This window comes from Cherax quadricarinatus, chromosome 58 (assembly GCF_038502225.1).
Source record: "Cherax quadricarinatus isolate ZL_2023a chromosome 58, ASM3850222v1, whole genome shotgun sequence".
Classification (NCBI taxonomy): Eukaryota; Metazoa; Arthropoda; class Malacostraca; order Decapoda; family Parastacidae; genus Cherax; species Cherax quadricarinatus.
Window position 1 is genome coordinate 4,765,973 of NC_091349.1, and position 22,116 is coordinate 4,788,088.

The following is a 22,116-nucleotide window of genomic DNA, read 5'->3' on the forward strand; positions in this document are numbered from 1 at the left end:
GCAGTGCAGTTGAATATTACCGTTGAAGATTTGTAGGGAACGAAGAGAAGCACCCACCCACATGGAAACTTATACCCCAAATTGTCACTCTTAATGCTTGAGTTCCGCTCTCCACCGTTGTGGAACTGAGTGACAGCTTTCATGGAGGTTCTGAGCTCCGTCACAGAGGATTTTGGTAGGTTATCCCATCCATTCCAGGATGCTGGTGAATGATGTCCTGCAACTCTGGTCGTAAGGCTCCTACACATGATATTAACATTTGGAATTTTGTCCTGGTTGCTGTACACATGAGGTGAAAATTTGGAGTCGATCGGGTGAGGTGTTCTCGTGTTGTGAATGAAATAAAAATAAAGATGAATTAATAATAATAATAATAATAATAATAATAATAATAATAATAATAAGATAATAGCAAGATAACAGGGATATCTTGCTATTCCTACTTACACTTTGGTCACACTTCACAGACACGCACATGCATATATATATACATACATCTAGGTTTTTCTCCTTTTTCTAAATAGCTCTTGTTCTTCTTTATTTCTTCTATTGTCCATGGGGAAGTGGAAAAGAATCTTTCCTCCGTAAGCCATGCGTGTCGTATGAGGCGACTAAAATGCCGGGAGCAATGGGCTAGTAACCCCTTCTACTGTAGACATTTACTAAAAAAGAGAAGAAGAAAAACTTTATAAAACTGGGATGCTTAAATGTGCGTGGATGTAGTGCGGATGACAAGAAACAGATGATTGCTGAAGTTATGAATGAAAAGAAGTTGGATGTCCTGGCCCTAAGCGAAACAAAGCTGAAGGGGGCAGGGAAGTTTCGGTGGGGGGAAATAAATGGGATTAAATCTGGAGTATCTGAGAGAGTTAGAGCAAAGGAAGGGGTAGCAGTAATGTTGAAGTATCAGTTACAGAAGGAGTAAAGAGAATATGAATGTGTAAATTCAAGGATTATGTGGATTAAAGTAAAGGTTGGATGCGAAAAGTGGGTCATAATAAGCGTGTAAGCACCTGGAGAAGAGGAATGTAGAGGAGAGAGAGAGAGATTTTGGGAGATGTTAAGTGAATGTATAGGAACCTTTGAACCAAGTGAGAGAGTAATTGTGGTAGGGGACCTGAATGCCAAAGTAGGAGAAACTTTTAGAAAGTGTGTGGTAGGTAAGTTTGGGGTGCCAGGTGTAAATGATAATGGGAGCCCTTTGACTGAACTTTGTATAGAAAGGGGTTTAGTTATAGGTAATACATATTTTAAGAAAAAGAGGATAAATAAGTATACAAGATATGATGTAGGGCGAAATGACAGTAGTTTGTTGGATTATGTATTGGTAGATAAAAGACTGTTGAGTAGACTTCAGGATGTACATGTTTATAGAGGGGCCACAGATATATCAGATCACTTTCTAGTTGTAGCTACACTGAGAGTAAAAGGTAGATGGGACACAAGGAGAATAGAAGCATCAGGGAAGAGAGAGGTGAAGATTTATAAACTAAAAGAGGAGGCAGTTAGGGTAAGATATAAACAACTATTGGAGGATAGATGGGCTAATGAGAGCATAGGCAATGGCGCCGAAGATGTATGGGGTAGGTTTAAAAATGTAGTGTTAGAGTGTTCAGCAGAAGTTTGTGGTTACAAAGTTGAAGTGATGCAAGGAGGGAAGAGTATATTGAGAAAAGGAGAGAGGTTAAGAGAGTGGTGAAGCAATGTAAAAAGAGAGCATATGAGAGAGTGGGTGATATGTTATCAACAAATTTTGTTGAAAATAAGAAAAAGTTTTGGAGTGAGATTAACAAGTTAAGAAAGCCTAGAGAACAAATGGATTTGTCAGTTAAAAATAGGAGAGGAGAGTTATTAAATGGAGAGTTAGATGTATTGGGAAGATGGAAGGAATATTTTGAGGAATTGTTAAATGTTGATGAAGATAGGGAAGCTGTGATTTCGTGTATAGGGCAAGGAGGAATAACATCTTGTAGGAGTGAGGAAGAGCCAGTTGTGAGTGTGGGGGAAGTTCATGAGGCAGTAGGTAAAATGAAAGGGGGTAAGGCAGCCGGGATTGATGGGATAAAGATAGAAATGTTAACAGCAGGTGGGGATATAGTTTGGGAGTGGTTGGTGCAATTATTTAATAAATGTATGGAAGAGGGTAAGGTACCTAGGGATTGGCAGAGAGCATGCATAGTTCCTTTGTACAAGGCAAAGGGGACAAAAGAGAGTGCAAAAATTATAGGGGGATAAGTCTGTTGAGTATACCTGGTAAAGTGTATGGTAGAGTTATTATTGAAAGAATTAAGAGTAAGACGGAGAATAGGATAGTAGATGAACAAGGAGGCTTTAGGAAAGGTAGGGGGTGTGTGGACCAGGTGTTTACAGTGAAACATATAAGTGAACAGTATTTAGATAAGGGTAAAGAGGTTTTTGTGGCATTTATGGATTTGGAAAAGGCGTATGACAGGGTGGATAGGGGGGCAGTGTGGCAGGTGTTGCAGGTGTATGGTATAGGAAGTAGGTTACTGAAAGCAGTGAAGGGTTTTTACGAGGATAGTGAGGCTCAGGTTAGAGTATATTGGAAAGAGGGAGATTATTTCCCAGTAAAAGTAGGCCTTAGACAAGAATGTGTGATGTCACCGTGGTTGTTCAATATATTTATGGATGGGGTTGTAAGAGAAGTAAATGCGAGGGTCTTGACAAGAGGCGTGAAGTTAAAAGATAAAGAATCACACATAAAGTGGGAGTTGTCACAGTTGCTCTTTGCTGATGACATTGTGCTCTTGGGAGATTCTGAAGAGAAGTTGCAGAGGTTGGTGGATGAATTTGGTAGGGTATGTAAAAGAAGAAAATTAAAAGTGAATACAGGAAAGAGTAAGGTTATGAGGATAACAAAAAGATTAGGTGATGAAAGATTGGATATCAGATTGGAGAGAGAGAGTATGGAGGAGGTGAATGTATTCAGATATTTGGGAGTGGACGTGTCAGTGGATGGGTCTATGAAAGATGAGGTGAATCATAGAATTGATGAGGGGAAAAGGGTGAGCAGTGCACTTAGGAGTCTGTGGAGACAAAGAACTTTGTCCTTGGAAGCAAAGAGGGGAATGTATGAGAGTACAGTTTTACCAACGCTCTTATATGGGTGTGAAGCATGGGTGATGAATGTTGCAGCGAGGAGAAGGCTGGAGGCAGTGGATATGTCATGTCTGAGGGCAATGTGTGGTGTGAATATAATGCAGAGAATTCGTAGTTCGGAAGTTAGGAGGAGGTGCGGGATTGCCAAAACTGTTGTCCAGAGGGCTGAGGAGGGGTTGTTGAGGTGGTTCGGACATGTAGAGAGAATGGAGCAAAACAGAATGACTTCAAGAGTGTATCAGTCTGTAGTGGAAGGAAGGCGGGGTAGGGGTCGGCCTAGGAAAGGTTGGAGGGAGGGGGTAAAGGAGGTTTTGTGTGCGAGGGGCTTGGACTTCCAGCAGGCATGCGTGAGCGTGTTTGATAGGAGTGAATGGAGACAAATGGTTTTTAATACTTGACGTGCTGTTGGAGTGTGAGCAAAGTAACATTTATGAAGGGGTTCAGGGAAACCGGCAGGCCGGACTTGAGTCCTGGAGATGGGAAGTACAGTGCCTGCACTCTGAAGGAGGAGTGTTAATGTTGCAGTTTAAAAACTGTAGTGTAAAGCACCCTTCTGGCAAGACAGTGATGGAGTGAATGATGGTGAAAGTTTTTCTTTTTCGGGCCACCCTGCCTTGGTGGGAATCGGCCAGTGTGATAATAAAATAATAATAATAATAATAAAAGAATGGTAGTAATAATAATAATAATAATAATAATAATAATAATAATAATAAGAAGAAGAAGAAGAAGAAGAAGAAGAAGAAGGAAAGAATGATAATACTAGAAAAGGAAACCTTTTTTGTATATTGTTTGTCGGTCTGAGCATGAAAGGTCAGTTGGTCTGGGTCCAAGTGTCTCTCGGTCTGTGACCAAAAAAGTATGACAAATAAGGCAGAAGTCACAAGTTGGTCTCACCCGGCAGCGTCTCTCTTACTGATTAAATGAATACCTTAGTTAGGGGTCCATTGCCCTCCAGATGGACGGGGTGACTAAAATATTCAGGTGTCTGTCACTCGTCATGCACCACTTCTTCATGCTGATGAAGGCCCTGGATCCCAGGAATTGGAGCTAGACAACCCTTTAGTTTAGGATTAATTCTAATTACCTCTTATCACCCCAGTCGCTGTGAGTCGTACGGGTTTAGGGACTGTAATAATAATTATTATTATTATCCAATTAATAAATGTGGTATACAGGTAGCTCCTGGTCCTCGCCTCCTAGACCACCTTGATCAACATAACTTCTGGCTTCTTGGGTCTTATCATATCTAGTCTTGAAGCTGTGTATTAAGTTTGCCTCCACCACTGTGTCCTCCAAGTCACTCCACTTTTCAACCACCTTAAGATTAAAGAAATACTTCCTGACATCACTATGACACATCTGTGTCTTCAGCTTCTACCTGTGTCACCTTGATCCTGGTCCTCTTAATTCAGTGTGTCCCTGTCTGTCCTATCAATTTCTCTTAAAATTTTGTACGTAGTGATCATGTCTCTCCTTGTCCTTCTCTCCTCAAAGGTCGTCAGGTTCAGTTTCTTCAACGTCTCATCATAGTGCATCTTTCTCAGTTCTATCACTAGTCTAGTTGCAAACCTTTGGACTTGTTCGAGCGTTTACAAGCACTTTTACTTTTGATGGGTTGCTAGAGTTTTCCTGCTCTCGCAGCCTTGCTCTGGGCCAGGTTTGTCTATTGCTTGCCTGAACAACTAGGCTGTTACTGCCAGCGGCCAGCTTACCCACGTATTCATCACAGCCTGGTTGATCTACTATTGGCGACTGTACTTGTCTAGTTTCCTCATGAAAACTTTCCTCTTATTCCAGCAGTGTTTCTGTTATCTTCTGGTGGAGTGTTCACTAGTCTGGCCCCACGGATGTTGATGTAGTGTTCCCTAACTGTGTCCATGGTGCCCCAGCCTTTCACTGGGTTTATTGTACATTTTCTGCAATGTCTCTCACTCCAGTATATTGTTATTGCAGTGTGCAAATTTGTGACTTGGACCTCAAATACTCCTCCACGTATAAATTTTCATCTTTCTCTCTATCTCTATCTCGTCGGCACTATTAAGTACATATTTAGTATTCTGAGATGTTTCCGGTAACTGAAATGTTTTATAGGCTCTATGTAGGCCGGAAGTGACCTCTATATCTGTTCCAGCCCTGATAACTCTCCTAACTCACAGTGTGTGTGTGTGTGTGTGTGTGTGTGTGTGTGTGTGTGTACTCACCTAATTGTGGTTGCAGGGGTCGAGACTCAGCTCCTGGCCCCGCCTCTTCACTGATCGCTACTGGATCCTCTCTCTCTCTGCTTCCTGAGCTTTGTCATACCTCTTCTTAAAACTATGTATGGTTCCTGCCTCCACTACTTCACTTGCTAGGCTATTCCACTTGCTGACAACTCTATGACTGAAGAAATACTTCCTAACGTCCCTGTGACTCGTCTGAGTCTTCAGCTTCCAGTTGTGGCCCCTTGTCCCTGTGTCCCCTCTCTGGAACATCCTATCTCTGTCCACCTTGTCTATTCCCCGCAGTATCTTGTATGTCGTTATCATGTCTCCCCTGACCCTTCTGTCCTCCAGTGTCGTCAGTCCGATTTCCCTTAACCTTTCCTCGTACGACATTCCCTTGAGCTCTGGGACTAGCCTTGTTGCAAACCTTTGTACTTTCTCTAACTTCTTGACGTGCTTGACCAGGTGTGTGTGTGTGTGTGTGTGTGTGTGTGTGTGTGTGTGTGTGTGTGTGTGTGTGTGTGTGTGTGGGTGGGTGGGTGGGTGTGTGTGTTTTGTATTCTTAACCACTGAAGAGGTCATCACCTCATTAAAACCCGTGTCAGGTGACACTGTGATATTTCCTGACAAACAAAACACCAGCAGTCTACCTGTCGCAAGCGTGGTGAGTACCTGTGGGTGAGGCTGCGAAGATTCTTTAAGTGTTTTGTTGGCTAGTTGGGTGGTCGAGTCGTCTGCCTGTTGTGCTACATATCATGGGGGTGGGGGTGGGGGAGGGGGTGGTGCCAGGTATGGGTCTTAGAACTTCGTCTTAGACCTAAGAAAGCAAGTCAGTCTTTCATAATGTTGACAGATCTTTGCTTGTCCAGCTTTCCAGGGCGTTGTGTAGTATATTGTACCTGTGGTGTGTACAAGGCGATGGTTGCTTGAGTATTAGAGGACATACCTGTGTCATATATGTGTCACACCTGTCATGCTTGTTATACCTGTGTCACACCTGTCATACCTGTGTCACACCTGTCATACATGTGTCATACCTGTGTCACACCTGTCATATTTGTGTTATACCTGTGTCACACCTGTCATACTTGTGCCATACCTGTGTCACACCTGTCATACTTGTATCATACCTGTATCATACCTGTCATACTTGTGTCATACCTGTGTCACACCTGTCATACTTGTTATACCTGTGTCACACCTGTCATATTTGTGTCACACCTGTCATACTTGTGTCATACCTGTGTCACACCTGTGAAAGGTTTTGGGAGTTTCTCTAGAGTGGATCAAGCAGACTGTTGCTGTGAACGATGAGTGTAAAAAGGCACTTTATTCCCTCAGATTAAAAGTGGCCGAGGTTCACATTACATAAAAGTTGTTATAACTGCCTCAATTACTTTGTTCCAAGTTACAGGGCATTAAGACTCAAATTACCTTGTTAAAGCATTTACACAACGACCTTGCGTCCGGCCTTGTAGCATGCGGCGAGTAAAACACGTTCTTCCCCCAATGCACAGGGCAGTAAGACCCAAATTACCTTGTTAAAGCGTTTATGTATCGACCTTGTGTCTGGTCTTGTATGTGGTGAGTAAACCAGTAAGACTTAAATTGCTTTAGTTTAAGATGGGATCATCGACCAACCCTGCTCACTGTGAAGCAATTAAAAAATGCTAGGGCTTAAATTGCCTAAGTTTTATGTGGGGTTATAAACCTACTATGCAAAATGAGTGAAGTACATTCTTATCCCGAAGTTGAAGGGTTCTAAGGCCTCATTTAACTTAGATAAACGTGGGATTATCGACCTAAGTCTTAAAAACTGAGTAAATCCCTTTCGTACTCAGAAGTTGCTGGAAAATAAGGGCTAAATTTCCCTGGATAGAAGTAGGGTTTTCGGCCATCTTTTCATCGAGTATATCACTCTCCTCTCATAAAGTTGCCAAAACAAGGCCTAAATTACCTAAGATGAAGATGTAATTGTCGACCTAATTCTCCAGAAATGAGTAAATGACATGCAGTAAGATCTAAATTAGGTAAGATGAAGATGGGATTTTCGACCTAATTCTCCAGAAATGAGTAAGTGAGGTGCAGTAAGATCTAAATTACCTAAGATAAAGACGGGAGTGTGGACCTACCTTGCGTCCAGCCTCGTTGTTGTGAAGGTTCATAAGGGCGCGACTGCTCACGCGGTGCTTGCTCGACTTTTTCTTCTTCACCAGTTTACGATCTCTGGCGTCCACGAACCTGAGGGAGGAGGAGCATGCTGAGGTAACCCAGGAACCTGAGGGAGGAGGAGCATACTGAGGTAACCCACAAACCTGAGGGAGGAAGAGCATACTGAGGTAACCCAGGAACCTGAGGGAGGAGGAGCATACTGAGGTAACCCAGGAACCTGAGGGAGGAGCATACTGAGGTAACCCAGGAACCTGAGGGAGGAGCATACTGAGGTAACCCAGGAACCTGAGGGAGGAGGAGCATACTGAGGTAACCCACGAACCTGAGGGAGGAGGAGCATACTGAGGTAACATAGGAACCTGAGGGAGGAGGAGCATACTGAGGTAACCCAGGAACCTGAGGGAGGAAGAGCATACTGAGGTAACCCAGGAACCTGAGGGAGGAGCAAGAGTGATCTAAGAGAGGCAGTAACAGTAATCTAAGATAGAACAACAGTAATCTAAGACAGAAACAGCAATTTAAGAAAAACAGCAACAGTAATCAAAGACAGAGTAACAGTAATCTAAGACTGAGCAACAGTAATCTAAGAAAGACAGCAACAGTAATCTAAGAAAGACAGCAACAATAATCTAAGAAAGACAGCAACAATAATCTAAGAAAGACAGCAACAGTAATCTAAGAAAGACAGCAACAGTAATCTAAGACAGCAACAGTAATCTAAGAAAGACAGCAACAATAATCTAAGAAAGACAGCAACAGTAATCTAAGAAAGACAGCAACAGTAATCTAAGAAAGACAGCAACAGTAATCTAAGACAGCAACAGTAATCTAAGACAGGAACAGTAATCTAAGAAAGACAGCAACAATAATCTAAGAAAGACAGCAACAGTAATCTAAGAAAGACAGCAACAGTAATCTAAGAAAGACAGCAACAGTAATCTAAGACAGCAACAGTAATCTAAGACAGGAACAGTAATCTAAGAAAGACAGCAACAATAATCTAAGAAAGACAGCAACAGTAATCTAAGAAAGACAGCAACAGTAATCTAAGAAAGACAGCAACAGTAATCTAAGACAGCAACAGTAATCTAAGACAGGAACAGTAATCTAAGAAAGACAGCAACAATAATCTAAGACAGCAACAGTAATCTAAGACAGCAACAGTAATCTAAGACAGCAACAGTAATCTAAGACAGCAACAGTAATCTAAGAAAGACAGCAATGGTATTCTAAGAAAGACAGCAATGGTATTCTAAGAAAGACAGCAACAATAATCTAAGAAAGACAGCAACAATAATCTAAGAAAGACAGCAACAGTAATCTAAGAAACACAGCAACAGTAATCTAAGACAGCAACAGTAATCTAAGAAACACAGCAACAGTAATCTAAGAAACACAGCAACAGTAATCTAAGACAGCAACAGTAATCTAAGAAACACAGCAACAGTAATCTAAGAAACACAGCAACAGTAATCTAAGAAAGACAGCAACAGTAATCTAAGAAAGACAGCAACAGTAATCTAAGACAGCAACAGTAATCTAAGAAAGACAGCAATGGTATTCTAAGAAAGACAGCAACAATAATCTAAGAAAGACAGCAACAATAATCTAAGAAAGACAGCAACAATAATCTAAGAAACACAGCAACAGTAATCTAAGAAACACAGCAACAGTAATCTAAGAAACACAGCAACAGTAATCTAAGAAACACAGCAACAGTAATCTAAGAAACACAGCAACAGTAATCTAAGAAAGACAGCAACAGTAATCTAAGAAAGACAGCAACAGTAATCTAAGAAAGACAGCAACAATAATCTAAGAAAGACAGCAACAATAATCTAAGAAAGAAACAATAATCTAAGAAAGACAGTAACAATAATCTAAGAAAGAAACAATAATCTAAGAAAGACAGTAACAATAATCTAAGAAAGACAGCAACAATAATCTAAGAAAGACAGCAACAATAATCTAAGAAAGAAACAATAATCTAAGAAAGACAGCAACAGTAATCTAAGAAAGAAACAATAATCTAAGAAAGACAGTAACAATAATCTAAGAAAGAAACAATAATCTAAGAAAGACAGTAACAATAATCTAAGAAAGACAGCAACAGTAATCTAAGAAAGACAGCAACAGTAATCTAAGAAAGACAGCAACAATAATCTAAGAAAGAAACAATAATCTAAGAAAGACAGTAACAATAATCTAAGAAAGACAGCAACAGTAATCTAAGAAAGAAACAATAATCTAAGAAAGACAGTAACAATAATCTAAGAAAGACAGCAACAGTAATCTAAGAAAGAAACAATAATCTAAGAAAGACAGTAACAATAATCTAAGAATGACAGCAACAGTAATCTAAGAAAGACAGCAACAATAATCTAAGAAAGACAGCAACAGTAATCTAAGAAAGAAACAATAATCTAAGAAAGACAGCAACAATAATCTAAGAATGACAGCAACAGTAATCTAAGAAAGACAGCAACAATAATCTAAGAAAGACAGCAACAGTAATCTAAGAAAGACAGCAACAATAATCTAAGAAAGACAGCAACAGTAATCTAAGAAAGACAGCAACAATAATCTAAGAAAGACAGCAACAATAATCTAAGAAAGACAGCAACAATAATCTAAGAATGACAGCAACAGTAATCTAAGAAAGACAGCAACAGTAATCTAAGAAAGACAGCAACAGTAATCTAAGAAAGACAGCAACAGTAATCTAAGAAAGACAGCAACAATAATCTAAGAAAGACAGCAACAGTAATCTAAGAAAGACAGCAACAGTAATCTAAGAAAGACAGTAACAATAATCTAAGAAAGACAGCAACAATAATCTAAGAAAGACAGCAACAGTAATCTAAGAAAGACAGTAACAATAATCTAAGAAAGACAGCAACAATAATCTAAGAAAGACAGCAACAGTAATCTAAGAAAGACAGCAACAGTAATCTAAGAAAGACAGTAACAATAATCTAAGAAAGACAGCAACAGTAATCTAAGAAAGACAGTAACAATAATCTAAGAAAGACAGCAACAGTAATCTAAGAAACACAGCAACAGTAATCTAAGAAACACAGCAACAGTAATCTAAGAAAGACAGCAACAGTAATCTAAGAAAGACAGCAACAGTAATCTAAGAAAGACAGCAACAATAATCTAAGAAAGACAGCAACAGTAATCTAAGAAAGACAGCAACAGTAATCTAAGAAAGACAGTAACAATAATCTAAGAAAGACAGCAACAGTAATCTAAGAAAGACAGTAACAATAATCTAAGAAAGACAGCAACAGTAATCTAAGAAAGACAGCAACAGTAATCTAAGAAAGACAGCAACAGTAATCTAAGAAACACAGCAACAGTAATCTAAGAAAGACAGCAACAGTAATCTAAGAAAGACAGCAACAGTAATCTAAGAAAGACAGCAACAGTAATCTAAGAAAGACAGCAACAGTAATCTAAGAAAGACAGCAACAGTAATCTAAGACAGCAACAGTAATCTAAGAAAGACAGCAATGGTATTCTAAGAAAGACAGCAACAGTAATCTATGAAAGACAGCAACAGTAATCTAAGAAAGACAGCAACAGTAATCTAAGAAAGACAGCAACAGTAATCTGAAAAAGACAGCAACAATAATCTAAGAAAGACAGCAACAATAATCAAAGAAAGACAGCAACAATAATCTAAGAAAGACAGCAACAATAATCTAAGAATGACAGCAACAGTAATCTAAGAAAGACAGCAATGGTATTCTAAGAAAGACAGCAACAGTAATCTAAGGAAGACAGCAACAATAATCTAAGAAAGACAGCAACAGTAATCTGAAAAAGACAGCAACAATAATCTAAGAAAGACAGCAACAGTAATCTAAGAATGACAGCAACAGTAATCTAAGAAAGACAGCAATGGTATTCTAAGAAAGACAGCAATGGTATTCTAAGAAAGACAGCAATGGTATTCTAAGAAAGACAGCAACAGTAATCTAAGGAAGACAGCAACAGTAATCTAAGAAAGACAGCAACAGTAATCTAAGAAAGACAGCAACAGTAATCTAAGAAAGACAGTAACAATAATCTAAGAAAGACAGCAACAGTAATCTAAGAAAGACAGCAACAGTAATCTAAGAAAGACAGCAACAGTAATCTAAGAAAGACAGCAACAATAATCTAAGAAAGACAGCAACAGTAATCTAAGAAAGACAGCAACAGTAATCTAAGAAAGACAGCAACAGTAATCTAAGAAAGACAGCAATGGTATTCTAAGAAAGACAGCAATGGTATTCTAAAAAAGACAGCAACAATAATCTAAGAAAGACAGCAACAATAATCTAAGAAAGACAGCAACAATAATCTAAGAAAGACAGCAACAGTAATCTAAGAAAGACAGCAACAGTAATCTAAGAAAGACAGCAATGGCATTCTAAGAAAGACAGCAACAGTAATCTAAGGAACACAGCAACAGTAATCTAAGAAAGACAGCAATGGTAATCTAAGACAGCAACAGTAATCTAAGGAAGACAGCAACAGTAATCTAAGAAAGACAGCATCAGTAATCTAAGGAAGACAGCAACAGTAATCTAAGAGACAGCAACAGTAATCTAAGGAACACAGCAACAGTAATCTAAGAAAGACAGCAATGGTAATCTAAGACAGCAACAGTAATCTAAGGAAGACAGCAACAGTATTCTAAGAAAGACAGCAACAATATTCTAAGAAAGACAGCAATGGTATTCTAAAAAAGACAGCAACAGTAATCTAAGAAAGACAGCAACAGTAATCTAAGAAAGAAAGCAACAATAATCTAAGAAAGACAGCAACAGTAATCTAAGAAAGACAGCAACAGTAATCTAAGAAAGAAAGCAACAATAATCTAAGAAAGACAGCAATAATAATCTAAGAAAGACAGCAACAGTAATCTAAGAAAGCAACAGTAATCTAAGAAAGACAGCAACAGTAATCTAAGAAAGACAGCAACAATAATCTAAGAAAGACAGTAACAATAATCTAAGAAAGACAGCAACAGTAATCTAAGAAAGACAGCAACAGTAATCTAAGAAAGAAAGCAACAATAATCTAAGAAAGACAGCAACAGTAATCTAAGAAAGACAGCAACAGTAATCTAAGAAAGAAAGCAACAATAATCTAAGAAAGACAGCAACAGTAATCTAAGAAAGCAACAGTAATCTAAGAAAGACAGCAACAGTAATCTAAGAAAGACAGCAACAATAATCTAAGAAAGACAGCAACAGTAATCTAAGAAAGACAGTAACAATAGTCTAAGAAAGACAGTAACAATAGTCTAAGAAAGACAGCAACAGTAATCTAAGAAAGACAGCAACAGTAATCTAAGAAAGACAGCAACAATAATCTAAGAAAGACAGCAACAGTAATCTAAGAAAGACAGCAACAATAATCTAAGAAAGACAGCAACAGTAATCTAAGAAAGACAGTAACAATAGTCTAAGAAAGACAGCAACAGTAATCTAAGAAAGACAGCAACAATAATCTAAGAAAGACAGCAACAATAATCTAAGAAAGACAGCAACAGTAATCTAAGAAAGACAGCAACAGTAATCTAAGAAAGACAGCAACAGTAATCTAAGAAAGACAGCAACAATAATCTAAGAAAGACAGTAACAATAGTCTAAGAAAGACAGCAACAGTAATCTAAGAAAGACAGCAACAATAATCTAAGAAAGACAGCAACAATAATCTAAGAAAGACAGTAACAATAATCTAAGAAAGACAGCAACAGTAATCTAAGAAAGACAGCAACAGTAATCTAAGAAAGACAGCAACAGTAATCTAAGAAAGACAGCAACAATAATCTAAGAAAGACAGCAACAGTAATCTAAGAAAGACAGCAACAGTAATCTAAGAAAGACAGCAACAGTAATCTAAGAAAGACAGCAACAATAATCTAAGAAAGACAGCAACAGTAATCTAAGAAAGACAGCAACAGTAATCTAAGAAAGACAGCAATGGTATTCTAAAAAAGACAGCAACAATAATCTAAGAAAGACAGCAACAATAATCTAAGAAAGACAGCAACAATAATCTAAGAAAGACAGCAACAATAATCTAAGAAAGACAGCAACAGTAACCTAAGAAAGACAGCAACAGTAATCTAAGAAAGACAGCAACAGTAATCTAAGAAAGACAGCAACAGTAATCTAAGAAAGACAGCAATGGTATTCTAAAAAAGACAGCAACAATAATCTAAGAAAGACAGCAACAATAATCTAAGAAAGCAACAGTAATCTAAGAAAGACAGCAACAGTAATCTAAGAAAGACAGCAACAGTAACCTAAGAAAGACAGCAACAGTAATCTAAGAAAGACAACAACAGTCTACTAAGAAAGACAACAACAGTAATCTAAGAAAGACAGCAACAGTATACTAAGAAAGACAGCAACAGTATACTAAGAAAGACAGCAACAGTAATCTTAGAAAGACAGCAACAATAATCTAAGAAAGACAGCAACAGTAATCTAAGAAAGACAGCAACAGTAATCTAAGAAAGACAGCAACAGTAATCTAAGAAAGACAACAACAGTATACTAAGAAAGACAGCAACAGTATACTAAGAAAGACAGCAACAGTAATCTTAGAAAGACAGCAACAATAATCTAAGAAAGACAGCAACAGTATTCTAAGAAAGACAGCAACAGTATTCTAAGAAAGACAGCAACAATAATCTAAGAAAGACAGCAACAGTATTCTAAGAAAGACAGCAACAGTATTCTAAGAAAGACAGCAACAGTATTCTAAGAAAGACAGCAACAATAATCTAAGAAAGACAGCAACAGTATTCTAAGAAAGACAGCAACAATAATCTAAGAAAGACAGCAACAGTATTCTAAGAAAGACAGCAACAATAATCTAAGAAAGACAGCAACAGTATTCTAAGAAAGACAGCAACAATAATCTAAGAAAGACAGCAACAGTATTCTAAGACAGCAACAATAATCTAAGAAAGACAGCAACAGTATTCTAAGAAAGACAGCAACAATAATCTAAGAAAGACAGCAACAGTATTCTAAGAAAGACAGCAACAATAATCTAAGAAAGACAGCAACAGTATTCTAAGAAAGACAGCAACAATAATCTAAGAAAGACAGCAACAATAATCTATGAAAGACAGCAACAATAATCTAAGAAAGACAGCAACAGTAATCTAAGAAAGACAGTAACAATAATCTAAGAAAGACAGCAACAGTAATCTAAGAAAGACAGTAACAATAATCTAAGAAAGACAGCAACAGTAATCTAAGAAAGACAGCAACAGTAATCTAAGAAAGCAACAATAATCTAAGAAAGACAGCAACAATAATCTAAGAAAGACAGCAACAATAATCTAAGAAAGACAGCAACAATAATCTAAGAAAGACAACAACAATAATCTAAGAAAGACAGCAACAGTATTCTAAGAAAGACAGCAACAATAATCTAAGAAAGACAGCAACAGTATTCTAAGAAAGACAGCAACAATAATCTAAGAAAGACAGCAACAATAATCTAAGAAAGACAGTAACAATAATCTAAGAAAGACAGCAACAGTAATCTAAGAAAGCAACAATAATCTAAGAAAGACAGTAACAATAATCTAAGAAAGACAGCAACAGTAATCTAAGAAAGACAGCAACAGTAATCTAAGAAAGCAACAATAATCTAAGAAAGACAGCAACAATAATCTAAGAAAGACAGCAACAATAATCTAAGAAAGACAGCAACAGTATTCTAAGAAAGACAGCAACAATAATCTAAGAAAGACAGCAACAATAATCTAAGAAAGACAGCAACAATAATCTAAGAAAGACAACAACAATAATCTAAGAAAGACAGCAACAATAATCTAAGAAAGACAGCAACAATAATCTAAGAAAGACAGCAACAATAATCTAAGAAAGACAACAACAATAATCTAAGAAAGACAGCAACAATAATCTAAGAAAGACAGCAACAATAATCTAAGAAAGACAGCAACAATAATCTAAGAAAGACAACAACAATAATCTAAGAAAGACAGCAACAATAATCTAAGAAACACAGCAACAATAATCTAAGAAAGACAACAACAGTATTCTAAGAAAGACAGCAACAGTAATCTAAGAAAGACAACAACAGTAATCTAAGAAAGACAACAACAGTATTCTAAGAAAGACAGCAACAGTAATCTAAGAAAGACAACAACAGTAATCTAAGAAAGACAACAACAGTAATCTAAGAAAGACAACAACAGTATTCTAAGAAAGACAGCAACAGTAATCTAAGAAAGACAACAACAGTATTCTAAGAAAGACAGCAACAGCATTCTAAGAAAGACAGCAACAGTATTCTAAGAAAGACAGCAACAGTATTCTAAGAAAGACAGCAACAGTATTCTAAGAGGGAACAACAGTGATCTAAGAAAGAGACAACAACAGTAATCTAATTAATCTTAGTCTTGCTTCTAGCTTCTAGGGTTCGTGTCTTCACCACAATCAAGCAAACTGTTAATGCTTGTAAATCGTGTTTTACGATCCAGCGTAAAGCATAACTACTTTTATTACAGCTATTCTCTTTTTTTTACACTTTTACAAGAGGACGACCTCGTGCAGGATTACTCGTAATATTTTACGATCTACTGTAAAACAAGACTTTTATTTTTTTATTTTTTTTACAAATGTTTTTGGGGGATTTATACGGGAGAAGAGATCTTACAGAATTAACGAAGGTTTTATTTTAATTGGTTTTACTGTCGTTGTGACGATATCTTGAGAACTGAAGACGATGTTGGAGCCTCAGAGGCGAGTTGATTATTATGCAGTCTGAACCTAGATGGTCATTCAGACTGGTTGTTCGATCATGTATCTCATTCATTAGTAAGTTGTCCCAGAGTCTACACTGCTTCTTACATGTTAGCTGTCTATTTTGCTTGTTAGTTGAGTGTGATGTGTTAGCTGTCTGTTCTGTTGTTATTTGAGTGTGATGCGCTGGTTGTCTGCTCTGTTTGTTAGTTGAGTGTGATGTGTTACTTGTCTGTTCTGCTTGTTGTTAGTTGAGTGTGGTGTGTTAGCTGTCCTGTTTGTTGTTAGTTGAGTGTGATGTGTTAGCTGTCTGTTCTGCTTGTTGTTAGTTGAGTGTGGTGTGTTAGCTGTCCTGTTGTTGTTAGTTGAGTGTGATGTGCTGGTTGTCTGCTCTGTTTGTTGTTAGTTGTTAACATGTTTTTCATCAACCACAAAGTTCAAATAGACTTATGTATTAACCTTCTCTCACTCGTGTTGTTCCTTTAATGTGTTGATAAATAAAGTAGTATGTGTGTGTTTACCTTGTGAGGTTCTGATCACCCGTGCACCTGGTGCTCAGTCTGATCACCCGTGCACCTGGTGCTCAGTCTGATCACCCGTGCACCTGGTGCTCAGTCTGATCACCCGTGCACCTGGTGCTCAGTCTGATCACCCGTGCACCTGGTGCTCAGTCTGATCACCCGTGCACCTGGTGCTCAGTCTGATCACCCGTGCACCTGGTGCTCAGTCTGATCACCCGTGCACCTGGTGCTCAGTCTGATTGCCCGTGCACCTGGTGCTCAGTCTGATCCCCCGTGCACCTGGTGCTCAGTCTGATCCCCCGTGCACCTGGTGCTCGGTCTGATCACCCGTGCACCTGGTGCTCAGTCTGATCGCCCGTACACCTGGTGCTCAGTCTGATCACCCGTGCACCTGGTGCTCAGTCTGATCACCCGTGCACCTGGTGCTCAGTCTGATCGCCCGTGCACCTGGTGCTCAGTCTGATCACCCGTGCACCTGGTGCTCAGTCTGATCCCCCGTGCACCTGGTGCTCAGTCTGATCACCCGTGCACCTGGTGCTCAGTCTGATCACCCGTGCACCTGGTGCCCAGTCTGATCACCCGTGCACCAGGTGCCCAGTCTGATCGCCCGTGCACCTCGTGCCCAGTCTGATCACCCGTGCACCTGGTGCTCAGTCTGATCACCCGTGCACCTGGTGCTCAGTCTGGTCTCCTCACCATCCCCATAATATTGTCTTAAGCATTTAAAGGTTGACAAAGATGCGTGCGTTGAGAGCGTGTGTTTATTCGGCGAGCACAAGACTAAGCACAATTCCCCTAGTCGTGTTTTTTTCAGCTGTAAGCACAGTAACTAGAGGCAGGGTGTCCCGTAGCTCGGTTGGTAGTTCACTTAGCTCACACTTAGCTCCCCGGTACGGGTGGAAGCATTTGGCGGGTTTCCTTAAGATACCTGCTGTCCCTATTCACCTAGCAGTAAAATAGGTACCTGGGTGTTAGCCAACTAGTGTGCGTCGCATCCTGGAGACAAAATTAACCTAAGTTACGGGAAATGCTATGCATAACCAGGGGCTTTCTATATAGTATGTCAGTGATGTGAGCTATGGTCTGTATAAGTTGTATCATGTACTGGTAGAAATAAATATAATAATAATTATTATTATTATTATTATTATTATTATTATTATTATTATTATTATTATCAGGTGGAAGTATATAATCCTGGGTGTTCGCTTCCTGTTAGTTATACTGAGGTATACTGAGGTGTTCCTACCTGTCCTGCAGGAGCTGGGGGGAGCAGGTGGAGAACGGTATACTAATTACTTTATTTATACACTTGTTCTATCTAGTCAGAGTGTCGTACCATCAACTGGTATAATGTTTCTCTCTCATATCTTCTTTATCATAGTTATTATTCAATGTTCTTCATTAAGCTGCCTTGTTTTGGAAGTCTTTGTACGTTTGTAAATAGCTTACATGATGTTTTTGTTAGTGTATTCTGGAGGTATAAATCATGGGAGACATTGTTGAGTCTATTCTCGTTGTTAGTGGTAATGGTGAGTGCTACTGGTGTTGCTTGTAGCACTGCTTGTAGCACTGCTTGTGGCACTGCTTGTAGCACTGCTTGTGGCACTGCTTGTAGCACTGCTTGTGGCACTGCTTGTAGCACTGCTTGTGGCACTGCTTGTAGCACTGCTTGTGGCACTGCTTGTAGCACTGCTTGCAGCACTGCTTGTGTAGCACTGCTTGTAGCACTGCTTGTAGCACTGCTTGTGGCACTGCTTGTAGCACTGCTTGTGGCACTGCTTGTAGCACTGCTTGTGGCACTGCTTGTGGCACTGCTTGTGTAGCACTGCTTGTAGCACTGCTTGTAGCACTGCTTGTGGCACTGCTTGTAGCACTGCTTGTGGCACTGCTTGTAGCACTGCTTGTGGCACTGCTTGTAGCACTGCTTGTGGCACTGCTTGTAGCACTGCTTGTGGCACTGCTTGTAGCACTGCTTGCAGCACTGCTTGTGTAGCACTGCTTGTAGCACTGCTTGTAGCACTGCTTGTGGCACTGCTTGTAGCACTGCTTGTGGCACTGCTTGTAGCACTGCTTGTGGCACTGCTTGTGGCACTGCTTGTGTAGCACTGCTTGTAGCACTGCTTGTGGCACTGCTTGTAGCACTGCTTGTGGCACTGCTTGTAGCACTGCTTGTGGCACTGCTTGTAGCACTGCTTGTAGCACTGCTTGTGGCACTGCTTGTAGCACTGCTTGCAGCACTGCTTGTGTAGCACTGCTTGTAGCACTGCTTGTAGCACTGCTTGTGGCACTGCTTGTAGCACTGCTTGCAGCACTGCTTGTGTAGCACTGCTTGTGGCACTGCTTGTAGCACTGCTTGTGGCACTGCTTGTAGCACTGCTTGTGGCACTGCTTGTGTAGCACTGCTTGTAGCACTGCTTGTAGCACTGCTTGTGGCACTGCTTGTGGCACTGCTTGTGGCACTGCTTGTGGCACTGCTTGTGTAGCACTGCTTGTAGCACTGCTTGTAGCACTGCTTGTAGCACTGCTTGCAGCACTGCTTGTGTAGCACTGCTTGTAGCACTGCTTGTAGCACTGCTTGTGGCACTGCTTGTAGCACTGCTTGTAGCACTGCTTGTGGCACTGCTTGTAGCACTGCTTGTGGCACTGCTTGTAGCACTGCTTGTGGCACTGCTTGTGGCACTGCTTGTGTAGCACTGCTTGTAGCACTGCTTGTAGCACTGCTTGTGGCACTGCTTGTAGCACTGCTTGTGGCACTGCTTGTAGCACTGCTTGTGGCACTGCTTGTAGCACTGCTTGTAGCACTGCTTGTGGCACTGCTTGTAGCACTGCTTGCAGCACTGCTTGTGTAGCACTGCTTGTAGCACTGCTTGTAGCACTGCTTGTGGCACTGCTTGTAGCACTGCTTGCAGCACTGCTTGTGTAGCACTGCTTGTGGCACTGCTTGTAGCACTGCTTGTGGCACTGCTTGTAGCACTGCTTGTGGCACTGCTTGTGTAGCACTGCTTGTAGCACTGCTTGTAGCACTGCTTGTGGCACTGCTTGTGGCACTGCTTGTGGCACTGCTTGTGTAGCACTGCTTGTAGCACTGCTTGTAGCACTGCTTGTAGCACTGCTTGCAGCACTGCTTGTGTAGCACTGCTTGTAGCACTGCTTGTAGCACTGCTTGTGGCACTGCTTGTAGCACTGCTTGTGGCACTGCTTGTAGCACTGCTTGTGGCACTGCTTGTAGCACTGCTTGTAGCACAGCTTGTAGCACTGCTTGTGGCACTGCTTATGGCACTGCTTGTAGCACTGCTTGTAGCACTGCTTGTGACACTGCTTGTAGCACTGCTTGTGACACTGCTTGTAGCACTGCTTGTTGCACTGCTTGTGTAGCACTGCTTGTAGCACTGCTTGTGGCACTGCTTATGGCACTGCTTGTAGCACTGCTTGTGGCACTGCTTATGGCACTGCTTGTAGCACTGCTTGTAGCATTGCTTGCAGCATTGGTTGTGTAGCACTGCTTGTAGCACTGCTTGTGTAGCACTGCTTGTAGCACTGCTTGTGGCACTGCTTATGGCACTGCTTGTAGCACTGCTTGCAGCACTGCTTGTGTAGCACTGCTTGTGGCCATGCTTGTGTAGCACTGCTTATGGCACTGCTTGTGGCACTGCTTATGGCACTGTAGCACTGCTTATAGCACTGCTTGTGGCACTGCTTGTGGCACTGCTTGTGGCACTGCTTATGACACTGCTTGTAGCACTGCTTGTAGCACTGCTTGTGGCACTGCTTGTAGCACTGCTTGTGTAGTACTGCTTATGGCACTGCTGGTCGCACTGCTTGTGGCACTGCTTGTGGCACTGCTTGTGGCACTGCTTATGGCACTGCTTGTAGCACTGCTTGCAGCACTGCTTGTGTAGCACTGCTTGTACTGCTTGTGGCACTGCTTATGGCACTGCTTGCGGCACTGCTTGTGGCACTGCTTGTAGCACTGCTTGTAGCACTGCTTGTGGCACTGCTTGTGTAGCACTGCTTATGGCACTGCTTGTGGCACTGCTTGTGGCAATGCTTGTGGCACTGCTTGGGGCACTGCTTGTGGCACTGTTTGTAGCACTGCTTGTGGCACTGCGTGTGGCACTGCTTATGGCTCTGCTTGTGGCACTGCTTGTAGCACTGCTTGTGGCACTGCTTGTGTAGCACTGCTTGTGGCACTGCTTGTAGCACTGCTTGTGGCACTGCTTGTGTAGCACTGCTTGTGGCACTGCTTGTTTAGCACTGCTTGTAGCACTGCTTATGGCACTGCTTGTAGCACTGCTTGTGTAGCACTGCTTGTGGCACTGCTTGTGGCACTGCTTGTAGCACTGCTTCTGTAGCACTGCTTGTGTAACACTGCTTGTAGCACTGCTTGTAGCGCTGCTTGTGGCACTGCTTGTAGCACTGCTTGTGGCAATGCTTATGGCACTGCTTGTAGCACTGCTTATAGCACTGCTTATGACACTGCTTGTGGCACTTCTTGTGTAGCACTGCTTGTGGCACTGCTTGTAACACTGCTCGTGGCACTGCTTGTAGCACTGCTTGTAGCACTGCTTGTGTAGCACTGCTTGTAGCACTGCTTGTAGCACTGCTTGTAGCACTGCTTGTGTAGCATTGCTTGTAGCACTGCTTGTAGCGCTGCTTGTGGCACTGCTTGTAGCACTGCTTGTGGCAATGCTTATGGCACTGCTTGTAGCACTGCTTATAGCACTGCTTGTAGCATTAGTTGTAGCACTGCTTGTGCGGCTGCTTGTAGCACTGCTTGTGGCACTGCTTATAGCACTGCTTGTAGCACTGCTTGTGGCATTGCTTGTAGCACTGCTTGTGGCACTGTTAGTAGCACTGCTTGTAGCACTGCTTGTAGCACTGCTTGGGGCACTGCTTGTGGCATTGCTTGTAGCAATGCTTGTGGCACTGATAGTAGCACTGCTTGTAGCACTGCTTGTAGCACTGCTTGTAGCACTGCTTGTGGCACTGTTAGTAGCACTGCTTGTAGCACTGCTTGTGGCATTGCTTGTAGCACTGCTTATAGTACTGCTTGTAGCACTGCTTGTGCCTTTACTTGTACCACTGCTTGTGGCACTGTTAGCACTGCTTGTGGCATTGTTTTTAACACTGCTTTTGGCATTGCTTGTAGCACTGCTTGTAGCACTCCTTGTAGCACTGCTTGTGGCATTGCTTGTAGCACTGCTTATAGCACTGCTTGTAGCACTGCTTGTGGCATTGTTTGTAGCACTGCTTTTGGCACTGTTAGTAGCACTGCTTGTAGCATTGCTTGTAGCCCTGCTTGTGGCA

The 22,116-nt window shown here is 41.0% G+C and overlaps 1 protein-coding gene across 2 annotated transcripts in view; it reads right to left on the bottom strand.

Moving 5' to 3' along the window:
• LOC128698104 (protein Wnt-4) overlaps positions 1–22,116 on the bottom strand; it is a 584,955-nt gene that overhangs the window by 56,447 nt on the left and 506,392 nt on the right. For both annotated transcript variants that reach the window (XM_053790215.2, XM_053790214.2), the window contains exon 5: positions 7,457–7,565. In XM_053790215.2, the coding sequence (XP_053646190.2) occupies positions 7,457–7,565 (109 nt within the window). The remainder of the gene's footprint in view (positions 1–7,456; positions 7,566–22,116) is intronic.